Consider the following 19,213-nt stretch of genomic DNA (forward strand, 5'->3'; position numbering starts at 1 on the left):
ACCCCTGAAACCTTAAGTTTTTCAGGAGGGGAAGGAACGAATTGAAGTTAGCTCATTAATTTGAGCCAAACTCAGCCAACGTACCTTTGCCAAAAAAACGTGAGTGGGAGGGAGGGATAAGAAAATCAAATGGTGTTCTGGTATTTTCAAAATAAACCTGGAAATTTTCATTTCAAACAGTATTTCATGCTCCTTCTTTCCCAACTTAAAAAATAAAAGAAATGGTCTCAGGTCAAATCAGGTCAAATTTAATCTTCCAGATTATCTTAAAATGGGGGGGGGGGTGGGGGGGTGGGTGTTGTTAGTGTTTTGTTGTTGGGGGGGGGGGGTGTGTGTGTCCCCCCTTCCCTTCACTAGAACCACCCCAACACATTTGTTTCAGTTTGACTGAAAGTTACTCTTTTTTTCCAGGGTTGTTTTTTATTTTTTCTCTTCAGCTATCGAAACAAACAAAACCAACCCATTATCTGCAGCACTCTAATAGTACAACATGCATGAGAACACATAGATGTTTACTTTCATGTGTGCAGCTGTGCTGGGCAGGAGAAGGCATGCTGGCAGGAGGAGGAACCTTGCATCTGCCTTGCACAGATCTGTCAACAGGCAAAATACACTTTGCATTAAAACTTAAAATGAAAGCTCACACACCTTTACGGGCTACATAAATCCAGGGTTGCTCTCTCTTAGCAATCTGTCCTGTTCTTTAAAAAGAAAACCATAACTCTTTTAAGAGGCACAGCATGGTAGCAACGTCCTAGTTAGCTCAATGGCCAACCCACACAGTCTTGTCTTTGCACTCTGGTCATCAGAAATTTTTCTGTTCAAACACACAGTCTCACAAGTGGGTTTCCTCACATTTGTTCCCTATAAGCAACCCTCAAAACCTCAATATTAACCACAGAGAGCAGAAGACCCACACCTATACATTTTCCCTGTAAGACAAACTATGAAGGTATGTCATAGCTCCTGATAAAAACCAATTTTGCTTAAGCAGGAATAGACATTTACTTTGGTACAATTTCTCTGTACAGAGAAGTACATTATTTTTTTCCCCATTTCCTTTAGGAATGACTTCTACTGCTGGTATTCATTCCAAGTGTTCTGTAACTATTTCTGAAGAAAGAAAAAAAAAATACACTATTACCCAATACTGTTAGGTCAGCAGAATTCAACCCTTAAAAAAAAAGTATTACAGTCCCATTCACTGTAGTTGGAAGCCAAGAAGTAACACATAAAACCCCAGAATGGGCAGAAACGATACTAGATCTCACACTACACCTACTAATAAAGCGTTCCTGGAAGCAAAGGGGCATAGGAGAAGGTCACACCGGTATGTATTTAACAGGTCAGCATGTACTGTACCAAGCTGAACAACAACGGTCAGAGTCCACACGGAACATCAAGCAGTGGATTCCCACACTGCCTACAATTAACTCCTGGAGAAAATAAAAAATAAAAAATAAATTCACCTGAACACCTCCTACCCACACCTACACGATGTTGATAAACCCACAGCGGTGGCTCCTGAGGTCCTCACGCATTTCACGAGCTCTCCAGAGCCAGCAGGCTGGAACGGCAGCGGTCCTGGGGAACGGAGGGCTTCTGGTGAGGGCTTCTGGTGAGTCACGCAGCTCCTGCTCATCCCTCCCATCGCAGGCGCTGGGTGAAGTGCCGCTTAGGACCCAGAGAGGCAAATGCTGCACTAACTTCTCCAGTTGCTCAAGCTAACCTTGAGAGGAGAGCAAGGCAGGTGACTATCCCTGTCACAGCAATAAGTGCAGCTTGAGCACACCTTGGAGGCTACGTGCCTTCTACAACTGCTACAGAACAAATCCGGGAAATGAAAGGCGAGAACGTGTCTTCCACTGAGGAGCAAATAAAAGCTCTGCCACCTTCCCTAGCAACTTTCCCTTTCTGATAAAACTACCAAAATCCTAGCTGGGTTGAGCGCGATTCCTGTGCCAGCTGAGCCCCGACCAACAGAGTTGCATTTTTCCCTTGCAGATGCTCAAGCAGAGCAGTACAGCAGAATGGGGGTTTGAGAATTATAAAGACAAAGAGAAGATGCTGAATGCAATCCACACATTTCAAAAACAGCAATTACTCTAGCTGGCAGGTTAGCTTTCTACAGAATTAGACCTCACCTCCATTTTGGCTAGTCTGAATTACAAAGGTTTGTCAGCCAGGTCAGCCCAGAGAGTGCTCCTGATGCAGACTGGCCAGGGGATGCTTCTGTGGGTACCCTGCAGTTCTGGCCTCCCCGATTACAGTCCTACATGCCAAAGAGTTTCTCTGACAATACAACCACATTTGCATTACATGAGCCCTTTTGCAATACAGATCTGAGTCTAACACAAGATTTGACACAAGTTCTCATACCTGTGAACACCAATACTTATAACAAACATGCTAACTATTAATTTTGAATGCACGTTAGTTCTTTGTGGGATGCTCCACTCACATAGGCAGGGGTGACTGCACCCTCTGATGCACACATACTACCGAAACTTGGAGTAATCCAGGAGTTTGTGGCAATATCAACAGTTTCTACACAAGACCATTCCATGAAGGTATTGTCATCCTCCCTAAAATGAAGCAAACCTTTCACTAGGCTTGTTTCTGATGAGCTGTTAAGCAAAGGCAGTTTGTGCTCAGTGAAGATAAGGACACCTTCTGAAGGAACTGGTTTGACTAGTCAGCTATCTTGCTTCTAAAGCTAGCATATCCCAGCGATTTCAGTGATACATGGATACCCAAATGCAAAAGTCAGCCCTGAGGACCATAATGGCATTGTGCGACACTCCCTGAAAGTCTCCCTCTATAAATTAACAAATAAATTACAATGGACTACTCTGATTGTAAAGTCTCCAGGGCATTGATCTTGACATTTCTTATTTATCTGCAAATCTCTGACTATATTCTTGATGCAAGAAGTAACACATTTGTATTTAGTACCACTTCAGCACAGAGTTTGCTCACCACTCAGAGGCACACACCTTGCAAGAGGCCCATCTCTTCCAGAACGTTTTGCTCGCAGTCACCGCATTTTGCGGATTGACCAAATTAAGGAGCCAACTGCTGGCACTTTACATTCCCTTCCACACTTGTCAGAAATTGCCCTTAATGATGGGATTTGGGTTTTGTTCTTAATTGTTCACACACTGTGGCACTGGAGTAAGAGCAGGTCTATACTCAAGACTACTTAATTACATTATCTCACCAAATTGGACCGTATCAGTACCTAAATTTCCGTCTCTGTAACTGCATTCGCTGCCAAGGCCGCACAGGTTTATTATAGCTTCCAAATCCAAAAAAGTTCAGTCATTTATCAAGGAGGAAAAATAAATAAATAAATGGGTGCACAGGCAAGATCTTACATAACAAATACCTACACACACACATGATCACTCCTGTCTCCAACACAGAAACCTCCACTTGCATCAGTGATAACACAAATATGGAACAACAGAACAGCAGGCCAGCAGTGCCAGTACCGCAACAGGAGCATGAGCACCCCTTCCCTGCGCCGGGACGCCTGGCACCGCGCAGGCTGAGGACCTGCTGGCTTGCTCCCACCAGCAGGCATGGTTCACGGGGATCTCCGGCGAGACCAGCCTGCACTGGAGGGCATCTGAAAAAGCACTGGATGCCTGCACGTAACTGGGTCAAGACCTACACGATCTGTAAAGATTAGTGCACTTGTAATCCATCTGCTGCAAGTAAGTATGGAATAATATACAGTGCAGAAACTACAGAACAATGTAAAGGGCAGAGACACATAATAGCAGTACACACAAAACCCACACATAAACACCGCACAGGGTATTAGATGGAGCTTTTTCATTTCCCATGAAAATAAATACTTCAACATCCTTAAGGAACTTAGTTTTCCTTGGTTTTTCAGAAAACAATGCAAGATGTTGGGTACAGAAAGGTATCACAGCCAATTTCGGCAGCGACCCAGCTGCCCAGCATGCTCGCATGCATGCTCCCACCCCACCACGGATGCAGCTACAGATCAAAACTAGAGATATAAACCCAATATACAGCAACAAAAAGCAGTTCACCGAACTGCTGCGCTGTCACCAAGCACTGACACACAAAATGGGCATGTGTCAAACACATCCCACCTAAGTGTCATGCCAGCTGTAGCAGTCATTTATCTCGGGTACCACTGAGCAAGCCATCCGGGGCACATGAGTGGAAATCCGGATTAATTCCACTGTGGTTAATGTGGGTCAACATCAGAGCAGGTAGATAGAGGCAGGTATTGATCCCTGTGAATGTACTTCAGTTTCCAGCAATGCCTTTTGTTTCTGGAATATACGCAATTGGGGGGGGGGGGGTGTGGTATCCTAATGACTACAGTGTTATAACTAAACCAGTTTTCTCTCATCCATATTCAAAGAACTCATTTTAAAATTTTGGGAAAAGACACAATTGTATTTAAATTTCCATTCAAACATCAGGTTGATCAGATTTTATAGGTTGATTGCAACATTCTTCTAACAAAAACAACACCTGCCCAGGTACTTTTTTTTCTTTTGAGACAGCTGTTTTTGGTAATAGAACAAATCAGGTTGAAATTTCAAAAAGTGTCATTTCGTAGGCGATTTGAACTTCTGAAATCCACAGAATTTGGTCCTAAAACTCAAAGAGTGTTGCATATATTTATTGCGGCACATTTAATTCCAGAATTACTCTGAATTCTGATGGTCCTAGCACTTGACCAAGGAGGCAGGTCCTCAACATATACCGATGCCCTATTACCCGTTGGACCTGTTGCTTCAAACCAGTAACTCACAATTCTCACACACTGTTTCATTTTGTACCCCAACTGATCTTCTTGCTTATCCTTAAGCGTGGGGAGAAACTAATACAGACCAATCAATCGACTAATGCTGCCTGAAGAAATTCTTCTGCCTCCATCTCTGCCACCGAGTCTCCAGCATTCCTCAGAAGAACAGTTAGTTGCTGACACAACATGCTGAGAACAATCTATTGGGTTTATCACTGAGCTGCTGATTATTTAGTAATCCTCAAGTAACTGGCACCTCCTAAGTTTACAAGACACAGAGTTAAACACTATAAACGAGGCATTTCTCCTCACGCTCTATATATATTCTACATGCACACTAGAGACTGCGTCTCAAAAGACTTTTAATACAAGCACAGCAGGTGAGGCCACCTAGCTTCTCATAATTTTCAAAGGGTGAGTTAAAACAAAAAAGAAGAAAGAAAAAAAAATCCCAGGAAAGAAAAACTGCCCGTGTTACATCAACAACAGGTATGAACTTGATTTCTGGAACAAGAGAATCTCTCCACTTTTTAAAGGTTGTGCAACTAGTTCTTTTGGATGGGGTGTTTCTCCCTTTCCAGGGCGGTTTTACTGTCCACAGTCACGAAGGACTAACTCAACTGCTTTAAGTCATCAGCCCTTCCACAAAATATTAATTCTCTTCTCCCGCTTTACCTTTGAAAAGAAAGAAGTGGGTGTGGGGGGGATCAACCACCCAACAACCAAACTACCCAAATCTACCTTCCCCCCCCCCCCCCCCCTTTTTTCTTTCTATCACCCCCACCCCCCGGCTGGCAGATTTCCAAGATAAAGACGACTGCCTGGAACAGCAGCCGGGCCTGCTCTCCAAACTCACAAAAGAGAACCGCCACACACAGAGAAAAAGCGACAGATCCCACCGGCCAGAAACGTTTTCCTCACCCTTTAAACCATTTTCTAATAAATAATAAAAATAATAATAATAATTAAAAAAATCTCAAACCAAGCCCAAACCAGCAGCCCCGACCAGTCCCGGCGGGCTGGAGGCGCCGCTCCCAAGACGCGCCGGGCGGCCGGTGTCCCACGGGTGGCAGCGCCGGGACACGGCCGGGATAAATCGCTCCTCTGGGTAACAACCGGGGACACAGAACCCCCCGTGAAGTTTCCTCGCTTTCCCCGCCCCCCCTTCACCTTTCCCAGGTGTATATATACAGATATATACACACACATACATATATAGTTTGTTTGGTTTCGGGTTTTTATAGGTTTTGGTTTTGTTTTGGGTTTTTTTTTTGGGGGGGGTTGGTTTTTTTTAACAGGACAAGCAGAGGTGCCCAGCTTGGCGGGGGGATGCCCGGAGCGGCACTTCCTCGGTAGCTACGCGATCTCTCCGGGGGGTGCGGGGCTGCGCCCCCCGCCCGGGGGCAGCGCTGCGGGAGCGTCGGGGCAACGCGGACGGGACGGGATGGGGGGGAGGAAAAGGAACACGAAGGGAGCAGCACAAGCGATGAAATGTGCCAAGGCTTATTCCCTTGTATTTCCTCCACCCCCACAAAAGAAAATAAGCCTCGAATCAGGAAGTCAGAGCTGCGGGATCGCTGCTATAGATTTGGTTGGTTTCCCTTTTCTCCTTTCTTTTTTCTTAAGGAAAAAAAAAACAAACCCAACCCAAACAACTCGTCGCGACTTTCCCTCCGCCGTTCCCCAGGGCAGCGCCGCCGCCTGCCGCCCCGGCCCCCGCGGTCCCACAGCACAGCGGCGGCAGGACCCCGCACCCCCCGCGCCCCCCTTACCTTTCTTCTCCTCCACTGCGGCGCAGAGGGCGACGCGCCCCAGCAGCAGCACCAGGACAGCGGCCCCGCGGGGCCCGGCGGCAGCGAGGGGGCTGCGGCCGCCCATGCTGCGGCTCCGCCGGCGGGGGGGTCGGACGGGACGGGCGCACGGAGGTTCCGCGGAGCCGCTCTGTTCCACTCCGCTGCCGCGCTGCGCTCAGCTCCTCGGCGCTCCGCCCGGCGCGGCCCCGCGCAGCATGCTGGAGGGCGGCCGTCGAGGGCTGCGCGTACACGTGGGTACCCCCGCTGCGGGCGGGCGGCTGCTGCCTTCCTCTTCCTCCTCCTCCTGCTGCAGGCAGCGACGGGTGCGCAGGGGCTTGCGGAGCGGCTGGAGCCGGCTGCGGGACGGGGCGCGCCCGGCTGCGCTCTCCGCCCGGCCGCGGAGCGCAGGGGCTCCCTCTGGGGACGCCGAGGAGGAGGAGGATGATGGGGAGGGAGCAAGGAGGAGAGGGGAGGAGGAACCGGCAGCGCCTTCCCCGCCCAGGTGGGGAAGGGGCGGACCCGGCACCTGTCCCGGGATACAGGATGAGAGCAGGGCTGGCGGGGGGCGGTTGAGTCGCCTCTCCTTGCTCCGGGGAGTGGGGGGTCCCGCTTCCCGGCAGACTGCCCCGGGTTTGCGCCGCTGCTCGCGAAAAAGCGGGGTGGTCGTGGCGCAGCCTGAGCCCCGGGTCCCTCCCTGGGTGGGCACAGCGGCATCTCGGGGTGTTTTGCAGCAGAAGCCCTATCTCTCCCGTTCCCCCGGCTCCTCCGAGCCCCCCGGCGGAGGAAGGGCTGAGGCGGTTTGTCGGGAGCAACAGTAGCGAAGCCGCTCCGGAGCTGAAATCCGCTCCCCAGCGCGCATCTCCGCGGGGCGGCTCTCTGCTTCCCGCACCGGCGGAGCCCGCCTGGCTTCTCTGCCCACAGCCTGGCCTTGTCCTGGTCTTTCTACCCTCCGGGGCTTGCAAGGCTGGGGCTGGGGAGGGCGTGAAATAAAACCAGCCCATTTCTCGGCGTGTTTTAGGACGGGAGTAGCGGGGTCCCAACCAGGGCTCACCGGTTCCGTTCCCCTGCACCAGCAGCATGAAAATGCTCCTTGCTCCACGCAGTGAGTTATTTAATAGCCACGCAATAACATCAGTGTTTTTCAGGTGCTGCAGGGGCACCCACAGGCATTAAGCAAAAGAGTCTGTGCATGGTGTTACCCCTGCCCCACCAGCCTCTTTCCTTCCCGAGAGGCAAACCCAAGCTATTCCATAAAATATGATTATGGTTACAATCCTATTTTAACAGGCTGATCCTTTGGAAAGTGGGAGGAAGCATAGTCTTGTCACTCAGGCACGTATATAGGACACAGAAGTGTCACTTGTCTGGGCTGGGATTTCTCCGAGCAAATCGTGATTCAACACTCAAACTTGCTAAATGCTGGCAGGAATTTCTTCATAAAGCTCTTGTGAGGACTTGGGTTGTACAGACAACAGGTCGTGAAGCCTTAGAACTGTTATGATTAATTGGGAACTCCAGAACTGAAGTCCTTAATGACAGCAGGTCGGGGAGATTACGTGCTAAATGCCTGTGTCTATCACAAGGTGCTGGAACACAATAGATTGCAAAATAGCCACTGAGTGTATCTTGACTTTCCTCCTTGATGCCTGTCCCTCTGAGAGATGCATTACTTTTCTCCTACCAGCCAACTTCCTCTATACAATCATTTTCTGATAGTTTAACTATTTACTGTCTAACTAGGCAAAAAACCCCACCATCCCATTTACTTCTCCCAGCACAAAGCCTGACACCTGACCACATGCCTTTAACCATGTATCATCCCACCATGCCTGTAATCGGTTATTAAGATGAATTGTATTACAAGTCAGCTTCTGTGTGCTGCAGCTGACATTCTGGTTTGGTTATATCTTGTAAATAACGCGAAAGATGTACTTTGTAGTAAACTCAGACACTAGTAATACCTGAGGAACTCTACTCATGATTGGTTTCATGGCTGAACTAAGGGCAAAATCTGGGCTTACAATACAGTATTAATGCAATTTGCTTCAAAGATGCTCAGACAGTGCAACTTCATAAACATTATGTATATATGATTTGTTTTCATTTACTTAGATACATAGGAGGATCTTTAAAAATGAGAGGCCCAGGAAAAAAAGATCACCTTCTAGGGAGGGAAGATTTGCAAAGCATCTTCAGCACACACTAATGATTGCAGCCTGCATTATGAGCAAGGAAGCGCAAATGAGAAACTGAGAAATGAACCTCAAGTCAGTTCTGTGAATAAATACTAAATAAAAACATGTGCCCCTAGACACGCATGTTGAGCATCAACCTACCACTATGGAAGGCAATGGAGCTTTTAAAAAAAGAAAGGATTCAAAGTGACAATTGAAAAACAAACTAAATACAGGGGAAAAAAACCCAAACAAAACAAAACAAACATCTTTTGCATATGAACTCAGTGGAGAAACTTGTCCAAGTCCTGTCCTAACATGCTAAAGAGCAAATACTTGCTTTGCAGAATTTTTCATGCAATTGGGATTCTACCTGCTATAGTGAGCAGGAACTTTTCATACTTTCTCCACCTCCCATCACATACTGCCCTTACATAAATGCACATAAACCCAAGTATTTGATCCTAAATAAACTCCTCTTTCATTCCTGACATGAGTAGCAAGGGAAGACTTGGCAAATTCTCCTTTAAATTTACTTTCCCACACTGCAGATACCCACTACAGGGGACTCCGACCTGCTGCTGGCAGTGCCGTACTGCTGAAGGGGCTGTGCAGCATGCAACTGTGAATTCCATCCTCCCACTTTTGGGTTACTTTCATGTCATCTGTGCTTTCTTTGCCAAGGTCACGAGACAGACAGAGGCTCTTGAGGCTGAGGTTTGAGATGCTTATGATCACAGGCAGGGCTTTCAGGCCCTTTTTTACACAACTGAATGATTTTTTGAAAAGGTTTGAATTCAAACACGACTTTTTCCCTGAACAGCTGGTCACATATGCAGTGACCACCTCTGGTATAACTCCTTTGAACCCAATGTAAACACGTGAATTTTTCCAAGGGCATGCAATATTCATATTGCAAAACTTTTATTATCAGCTGCACGTGCGTGTGGATCAAAGGTTATGGGACAAAAGCCAACCTTTTGACCACCAATTTTTAAATTGATAGCTCATAGCGAGAGTATCATGCTAAAAACAGTATCTTGCTTCAGCTTTCTTTCAACTTGCTTGCTTTATAGTATTTATGTATCTCCTGTCTTCTATATAATAAGAGTAAACATGCTGATCTATGAGTAAAGTCCACGTAAGCGGTTAGTTCCTTCATATGAAGATACTGCTGGATCGCAGAACCGAGCTGCAATTGCTCATCGCTGCTTGCCTGCGCCACTGAGCCGATTACTTAGCCACACGTGGAGAGAAGTAACTATAAGAGGATGAATAACTGATTTCCCTATCAGTGGAAAAAGCAGGATTAATTCTCCTATCTCTTCCACATTCCCTCAGAATAAAGTCTCAAAATCCCTTCAAGAGCCAAGAAATCCCTGCTGCTGGATCCTTTCCTTGAACAAAATGAAAAATAAATGTGTTAGTTTTCATTATCCACTGCGAAGTGGGTCAGCAGTTGCCCCTCCAAAATGTTCGTCAGCGGCTGTTCCTTGGTGGCAACGCAGCGCTTCCCTGCGTGTTGCAAAAGTGATTTTAAAGGGCAGGCTTTTTACTGGAAGAGAAGAAATGAAGCAGAGATGAATTAGTGTGGTTTTACAATCCAGCTTGCTCAGATTTCATTTGCATGGCGTTTGAGATTGTGGACATTGTAGTTTGTATTCTGTGACTCCTTGCTGAGGTTTTGAAGTGAGGACTGAGGTAATAATTCATGGAGCTTTATGGCACTTTGCGTGTTGAAAACATTGCACAAACATTAACCAATTTATCTTCACAAATCTCCTGTAAAGCAGGTTAGTAGCTATCATTTCCATTTTATAGATGTAAAATAATTTGCCTTGGGCAGAGTGTTGTGGCAGAATGAGGGTTATCACTCAAGAGCTGTTTATTCCAAATGTTGTATTTAAACGTCCTCGGATCATGCTGCTGCTAGAGAGCGTCCCTGATGAAAAGGTGTGTAGGTGTGTATTTTTACACACTCAGATTCCCTCTCTCTTCTCTTAACACCATTCGTATGTTTGTATAGCAGCACTTAGAAAGGACAAGACTAACACACACATGGGTGCTGGAATTAAACCTTAATTACAGCAAATTGCACAGTCAGTATTTCAACACGTAACTATGGGTGTTATCTCAGGAGGGTTCCTATACTTTCTTTATTTAGATGCCCAATTTTTTGAAGCAGAAAATAAAAAAATAAATTGCTTTGTGCATTTTTACTGACATCTAAAATAATTGCAAGAATCAAAAATTCTTGTATATCAAATTCTGTCAGTATTGAAGCTAAACATTACAATTCATAACAGAAATGGAACAATGTTATCAGAGTATCATGGGAATAACTATATTGACAATAGTATACAGGTTTTATTCCCCTCTCGCAAAACATCTACCGAACTGCTGGGGAATAGGGCATTTCCACTGTCATCTAATAGGTAATTTCAAAGGGTGGAATACACTTCCTGCTTAAAAGCATCCATAGCTATGGTGTTCATAACATCATAGTAGGGACTACTGTGGTTTTCCACATACTTCACAAATCCTGGAGCTAGGTATTTCTTGCTATGTTCTTACCTGTGTAAATTTTGCAGTTTCTATGAATAAGGCCATAAGGTCCTGTGATACTGTGATAGAATGAGGTATGTTATATTATATCCAAAATCTTTGTTACTAAACAGTGCAGCAGTCTCCTACCAAGGAATAACGCTTCTGCCTTATTTCTGTACTTTGTTTTTTGTTGGGTTTTGGTTTTTTTTTTTTTTTTTACTGATATTACCGTGCTACATATACTCTTGTGCTCGACCATAAATCATACATCTCTGTACGACTGCAGCAATTACAATTTGAACACGCTGTCAATAATAAGATGCCAGCAGAAGTCGAGACAACATCACCAGCTCACACCGTATAGTTATTCAAGATGGGTGACTAGTAATAGTATGTGTCTGATTAGGAACACTAACACTGCTAATTGCATTACTCTCACTGTCTGTTCTGCACAAGTGAAGAGGGAGCTTTGCACCCTTGCTCACCTAATTCCTGACCCACAGCACAGGCTGTCATAGCCCATGTGTGTCCAGAGTGAGAAAGAGAGGGGGGCAACAAGGCACAAGCTGGTGCCCTGAACTTCGCCTTAGGAAGAGTAAGAGTGCCATGATGCTGAGCTCAGGTGTGGTGGTTGGCTGGGGCCAGTTGGGCATATCCTGCCCCGTCTCTGCCCAGTAAAGTCCTTTGCTCTGCCTCTGCCCAGCTCCCACCTGAAGTTCAATGCTATGTGCAAATAAAACAAGGGTCTGCTCCAAATACTGTCTCCTTAGGTGTTTGCAGCGCTGTGAAGAGAGCGGGGAAAGCTGATAGCCCTGAGTCAAAGCGCAAAGAATGTGAGTTGCATCAAGGGTGCGGCTAACAGGGCTTTCTTCAGATTCAGCCATCTCCTGCTGTTTGCATCCACAGCAGACACAGATAGGAAAGATAAGAGATTGCAACACCATGATTCTCCCAAACAACTGCAGCTACCAGTCCTTATTTGGGCCAGCCAGTATAAAAGAAGTCAGCCTTCCCTGATGCCCACTCCTTGTTTTGCATTATGGAGGTATCTCTGCCTTAACTCACTTTTCTACATAAGTTCCTGTAAATTCAGCATTTTCAGGACCATTCTCCAGCATGTAAATGAATTGCCACAGAGTAGCTTGCAACCATCAAAACATTAAACTCAGTCTCCAGACCGGTGTGGTTGCATCCAAACTACCTACCAGGAGCAATCCTTTGGCCCCTTCTGCCTCTCAAACAGTGTTTGGAAGAACAGCAGCCAGCCTAGCCTGGGACTGTTCATAGAAATGAATAGTGCAGATGATAAGAGTACAATGTGCAGGGAACACTCCCTGCATAACTGACCAACATAGGCACGGTCATACCTATTTCCCAGTATTTCAAAGTCAATGGTTCTGTTTCTTACTCGCCTCAGCATGCACATATTCAATAACTAGAGTATCTCAGTAGGCAGTTTTTCCTTTCTAGCCAAAAAAAGCACAGATGATCATCAGTTCTTTTCTCCCAGCCCTGTAAGACAATAAGTACCCTAGCAATTACGGACACTTCATTGCTTATTGCTTCTCTGTGACTCCAGAGATATGCCATTAAAATCATTACCTTGCATTTTCCACATGAAAACCCGGCCCAATAGCAAAGCTGAACCGAACGGGAAAAGAATTTTTCTGTCACATACTTTGAGGTTGTGTCCCCAAAGCATTTTAACCACAGATCATGTGGCCATTTTTATTTAAAGCAAAATACGCTTAAAAAAAATCTATCACATTTTATTCAGCACTGCATAGCTAAATAATAAAGACATATGTGGCAAAGTCTGGTCAATTCAATGTGATTAATCTGAACTATATCCCAGAGATATTGTAACTGTGCTGAAACAAATCCCATAGGACATGGCCAGGCAGCCAGTTGCCTTTTTCCCTTTATCATACCTTTAATTTCCAAAATCCTTCTCAAGTATATGTTTTCTGCAGCGTGTTGGAGAGCGTCGTGGAATGCGGCTGAGCAGAAGAGCAGGTTCTAGATACCAGAGAGGTCACACAGTGCCTGACACTCCAGCAACAGCATCTTTATTTTCTAATGAGGAGGAGCCAATCAGTGCCCCCGAGGAAGGCCTTACAGCAGTTTGGCCAATGTAGCTATGTGCCATGTTGAAAACTGAGATTTTGGCAAGTGACATGATGCTAGGCATCGGATCTGTAAAGCAAAACAGCTGGCGCAGAGGCCCTGGCATCCTCACTGCATGTGTTCCCGGGCATTTTAGTTCAGGCTGCCCCTCTCATCACCCGACAGACTGAACGTCCACTGCTGTCCTGGCTGTGCTATGTGGCCCCTGGAGAACATCCTTCAGGTTAGCTCCATCTGGAAGAAACTCAGGTAATGCACCCAAGGCCACAGCACAAAGAGGATCACGTTAAAAAAGCTCCCTGCTGATCCATACAAAAATACTTTTACAAATGTGTTTTGTTTACACTCCTCCTTATTTCCCTCTCTCTTTGCCAATACCCTCGACCGCAATCTGCTGTTTGTAGAAAAAAGAAACAAAAAAATCTTTGAGTTCCTGTAGAAGTTTTACTCTTTAGAAGACAAGACAGGACCTGGATGCCAGCCTCAGTCTTCGAGGTTTGCAGAGGGGGCTGACCCCAAATCCAGAATACAAACAAAGCCAGTCTTTCCTGGCTTAGCTAGAAAACCGCTTGGTATGAAAACAGCAGCAGGATGAGAACACAAAGCAGTTCCCTTTACCCAGTGATACTGCAAGATAAGCTAGATAAAGTAAAGCCATGAATAATACAAAGCATATATAAGACCTGTAATGAAAAGAAGGGGCTGAAAACAGCCAGGCAGCTGCACAGAGAGCTGGCTCAGTGGCACGCACCAGCGGGCAGGCAGGGCAGGAGCCAGGGCCAGCCACCACGGCGTCCTCAGGAATCGGGTCGAGGATCTATGGAAAGTTAATCCACAAACCAGATAATCAAGGACGGGCATCATGTTTTAAGTGATGTCAAAACATGTTGCTACAAAAAGGGGTTTGAGAGTGGTCAACTGAATGCTCTGAGTTTTTTCTCCCTTCCTATTTATAACGTGGTCCCCAGCACACCTTGGGATATCTCTTTGATCTTGACTCCTCGGTATTTACTTCTCAAGCTCCCAGCAGCTTTGACGGCAGTTCTCCCTTTCTGTTCAGATGGATGAGCAATTCTCTGAGCATTTCAGTAAACCTCCCAGAGGTAATTAAAATATAACTCTCTCCATCGCTTCCTTTACTCCAAACTCAGCTCCAGACCTTAAAATCCCCACCGAGAGGATGCAAACCTCTAATCAATTCCGTGTGCGCACTCCCACCTCCACCAGAGCCCTCAGCTACCAGTGTGTGATATCCTGCAATGCTGGTAAGAACATAATATCCTGGTATAAATAGAAAGCATACCATAAACCAGCCCAGGAAAACATGAGGATAAAGCAACCTGTCTCCTGACATTTTTATTTTTCTTTCTGAAATGGATCACATTGGGTAGGCTACTTCACATTCTCCATCACCCCATCTTCATAAGCAGTTCCCCAAACTACAAGCTCCTCATCATTTGGTTTTAGGTGTTACTTCCTTTCCCAGCCACTACTGCAGAACTAGAGACTCAATTCATTTAAAAAAAGAGACCCAGTACAAGGGCATTAACTTCTCCAGACCTGCTTCCTTCCTGACCTCAGTGCTTATTTGACTATAAAAGAACTGATGCTGCAGTTTTCAAAGAGGCGAATGAGGACCACGACTTCTATTCCCAGTCTGTGGGAGTGGGAAAGAAACTTCGGCATAAACACATGCAATTTGATACTTTAAATATATTCTAAATAGCTCCTTTTCCTTTAAAACTAATTTCCTCTGAAGGCAGAAATTTATCACCAATGACTCAAGCTTCCTCAAGGTTTTATCAATTTAAACTTCAATATTCTTCTTCCTTTGTGTATTCATGCCACATTGCCTAGCCCTTGCTCACCCACTGAGCGCTTGCTCATGCAAACCAATACATCGGTTTTTCTGGTTTATTTGGGTGAGCGAGTGCTTCCTCATCATGAGCCTTGCCCAATCTATTAATTTGAGACAAGGGTCTTGAGGGAATTGCAGGCCAGTCTGCAAATGGATGAGTGGTTTAAAATTTTGCCTCTTTTCTATATGGTTGCAGCAGAAGAAAAACAAATGCCTGGGCCTTTCAGCAGTGGAACTACTGGAGACTGGTTTTCCGCAAATGATTTTGCCTTCTCCCTTCATTGCCTGTCATCTGCAATACCCCCTCGTGCCCTCCAATGCCAGCTGGGTTAGAGGCAGCCGATATGGAGATGTATGCGTGTTAATGGGCCACGTGGGCTGATGGCGACAGAACAGATAGCTGCTGAGGCTGCCACCTCTCATCTCTGCCTACCACCAGGTTTCACAAAGCTTGTGAGGTCCTCACTCTTCTGTGGAATTTAGTTAAAATTAGTGAACAGGGATGGGTACCGATAGACAGAGCGACTGCATGAATCTTGCTTCCAGGCTAAAAAATCAGGAGCTGGCAAGAAGCTGTGATTGCCTGGCTTGGAACAGTTGAAATGTGTCCTTGATGTCCTTGCTAGTGCCTCAGGAATAATGACAGGTTTAGAGAGTGCAGCTCCATGACCTTATTTGAGTTGGAGCGCACCGCAGTACGTCTGACTGCTCTCTCGAGGCTTTTCTTTAAGTTTAAAGAGACTATATCAGGCCATCATTGTGGTCCAAAGTTACCAAAGTTTTTATGGCTGATGGGAGAGGCATATGTACTCCGTGATCCTGATGTTTGTTATTCACAGATCTGCTCCTGACCTTTGGTTTTATCTCTGCATCTCTTCCCTGAAGCTAACAACGTGCAACGGAAGCCAGACCCACTTCAGCAAGCCCACACAGCAGTCAGGGGGCTTCCCCGTGGAGTTGGCCACCAGCTCACACAGACTTCCCTCGGGAGAGGAAACCAACGAGGTCACCTCTCATTTGCAGTTTCTCAAAAACCAGAAGACCATATGTGGATGCCATGCTTATCTGAGTAGAGAGAAGGCCACAATGTAAATAAGAATTACAATAACAAAGTCTTGAAAACGCAAATGGAAGCAAGTCACTGCCTTTCTGGGAGACCTGTGCAGCTTATGAATGCAAAAAGAAAAAAAAAAATCTTTACAGAAGGAGGTAGATTTCTCTGCGTAGCCCGAAAAGCTAGATGCTGAAGTAGGAGCCAGAGCTTCCTAAGTGGTAACTCTGCCTGAGCCCAACCTTTCCTCTGTAAAATGGGGGTAACAAGTAGCACAAACAGCTAAATAATTTTTAAGAATAACAACTTAATAACTACATGGAGCTTTACAGCCAGGGCAGGCTTCAGGAATGCTATATATTCTTAAAATCTCGACCTTCCACCAGGATTTCAGTGCGGTTTATGCTAGAGAGTGTTTGCTCTCTGAGGGAATAGCTGCACTCTCCCTTCTTAAGTGAAGCTTCATCCCTGAAACAGAAAAATGGCAAAGTCCATGTGACACAATATTACTGCTCTGTTCACTCTTAATTATTGGCATGGTGACGAGAGCTGTATAAACTGAGCCAGTCCAGTAAAGAGTTCTTAGCACTGGCTGGTTAACCACTACATTAATATGAACATCTGACACTTAATTTTCTAGGAGGGATTAAAAGCAAAGTAAAAGCTTGGGGGATGCTGTTTACTTGTATGTGTGGGGCAAGCAGGGGGAACAGAGGCTGGGAGCAGCAAACTCCACCGTTTCAACTGGTATAGATGCTTCAGCCCTTCCCTTTAGCCCGTGATGTGGAGCCCACTTGCTCTTACCCACAGCTCAGTTTGAAAGGGTGCAATGAGCTGGGATGGATTTTGTGGGGTAATGGTTGTGTATGTGCTTATAGGTAGGTGCAAAGCAGACAAATAATTCACTGCCGCTGGTAAGCAGAGTGCAATGATCTATTTGCTTTCTTTCCATCTTAAAACAAAAATCTGGCCTGAGTATTTTAATAGCAGCATTTCTCTAGGAAAGGCATTTGTTTACTTTAATGCCTGTAAAATTTGTCTGAACAACAGTCTGGGAAATAGAAAGCCTTGTCTTATTCACAGAACAAGTATAACAAGTCCTGCAAGATCTCTTCCAATGTTTCACCAATATGCCTCTACTCAAAGCCTGCAGATTAGACTCCATGTTTAACACAGCACAGATCTTTTCTTTAAGAATTAAATACTGCAGTGTCTTCATAAATCTGGGTCTATCACAGAGAACTACCTCCCACCCAAATAGCAACGGCATTGCTACAGGCACCAGTTTTGTTGAGGACAGGGCCAGGACATTGGGAAACTTTTACTGCTGACACTTGCCTAAGAAGAGCAGAGGTTACTGGCCATCTCCTGCATGTGACAGCAACATTATTGTACCAAAGCTGCCCTTTTCCCCCCTCAGCTGCTGTGGGGCTCATCACTGCTGGATGGTGCGGTGTGCATGAGCAATGCATGAAAGAGTTCAAGTTCATTGGGGGCTGCTAAATACAGGTACACAATTGCAATCGGCGTCTCAGGAAAGGCTTACTGCCAGAGCAGCCATTGGGGCTGGGTGGGCTGGGGAAGGTGTCATGGAAACATCAATTTTAGTTTGACACGGCACAGCTTCCCTCCTGTTGCACTGAATTAATACTGGCAAGCAAAAGTGGAAGTCCTTAGGCGCTGCTCCCCAGCTTTTCAGGTGTTTACATACACAGAACAGCTCTTTCCCTTCCTCTGGGGAGAGAACAGCCCTCATCTGCAGCCACCGCAGCTGGTTTTGAACAACAGAGAGGGATTTTTCCTGGTATCAGCTCAGGAGCTGCTCCCTCCCTAAGCTCATGGAGTAGGACACTCACTGGTCCAGCTACAGAAAATACTGGTGGAGTGATGGGGGTCTGGGGACCACCAGATCTCTGAGATATCCATTACAGGCGGGCAATAATTTGGGTTGAGTTCCCCCAATCCAGCTCCAATGCCAGGCTGCTGCCCACTTCTTTCTTGCTGGTGGCTGCGTAAATCACTGCCATGTGGCACAAACCTACCCAGGGTCTGTATGTGTGGGATCAGATCAACCCAGAGGTAGGAGGGGAAGAGACAATATAAGTCCCCAATGTCACAGGGAAAGGCTCTACAGCTTGACCCCATGTTAAGTAATGCTCCATTTCACTAGGGGCTTCCCTGATCTCCAAGGCATTACTCATGGAGGAGAGACCTACTCATCATGAGTAAAGGCTTTGGAATCTGGCCTTTAATGTACAGCAATATCTTAGCAATAGCGAATATGTAAATCTCTGCTTCCTACAATGTATGCATGATATTAGGAAAACACTGCATAACAAAGAGCAAAATAAGGAAAGCGGTGCCAAGCAATTCAGTCTACACTCAAGCTTGCCCCAGTTAACACAGCCCTGGTGATTTACACGGCTGTAGGACAAGCTCTTAATCTTATTTTCCAACAAATTGCAGGAACAAGATGCTGACAAGTTATTTAAGGAACGCTCCTCTAAGAGCTTATTGAACCTGCCCATAAGTCTGTCCAAATGCAGAGGCATTGCAATTTTGAACAGCACTAAGAAAAGAGACCAGCATCCATAGGTGCACGTATGGTTTCCACACATCTTAGCAGAGTCTCACAGAAGACAAGGATCCTCAGGACTATTAAGGCATGTTGCCTGACCTTCTATCCCAAGCAGCAGATTCCACAAAATAACTCACCATGACAAAGAAATGTGACAGCATTTTACCTTTGAAAACTTCTGGATGTGTGTTGTTTTGCTGTAGAAAAGCAGAGTGTGTAGTGAGACAAGAAGCACATTTTCTGCTCAGCGCTGTTGGGTATGCCCAGTGGTCCAACCTGTCTGCCGG

At 45.8% G+C, this 19,213-nt stretch overlaps 1 protein-coding gene across 2 annotated transcripts in view; it reads right to left on the reverse strand.

Moving 5' to 3' along the window:
• The window catches only part of EGFR (epidermal growth factor receptor), a 173,073-nt gene extending 153,860 nt beyond the window's left edge, over positions 1 to 19,213 (reverse strand). The window contains exon 1 of one of the 2 annotated variants that reach the window (XM_055706640.1): positions 6,571 to 7,018. In XM_055706640.1, the coding sequence (XP_055562615.1) occupies positions 6,571 to 6,676 (106 nt within the window). In that variant the 5' untranslated portion in view covers positions 6,677 to 7,018. Of the gene's footprint in view, positions 1 to 6,570; positions 7,019 to 19,092 lie in introns of those variants that run through there. The other variant, XM_055706642.1, reaches the window with a different exon arrangement.

This window comes from Falco cherrug, chromosome 4, assembly GCF_023634085.1.
Source record: "Falco cherrug isolate bFalChe1 chromosome 4, bFalChe1.pri, whole genome shotgun sequence".
Classification (NCBI taxonomy): Eukaryota; Metazoa; Chordata; class Aves; order Falconiformes; family Falconidae; genus Falco; species Falco cherrug.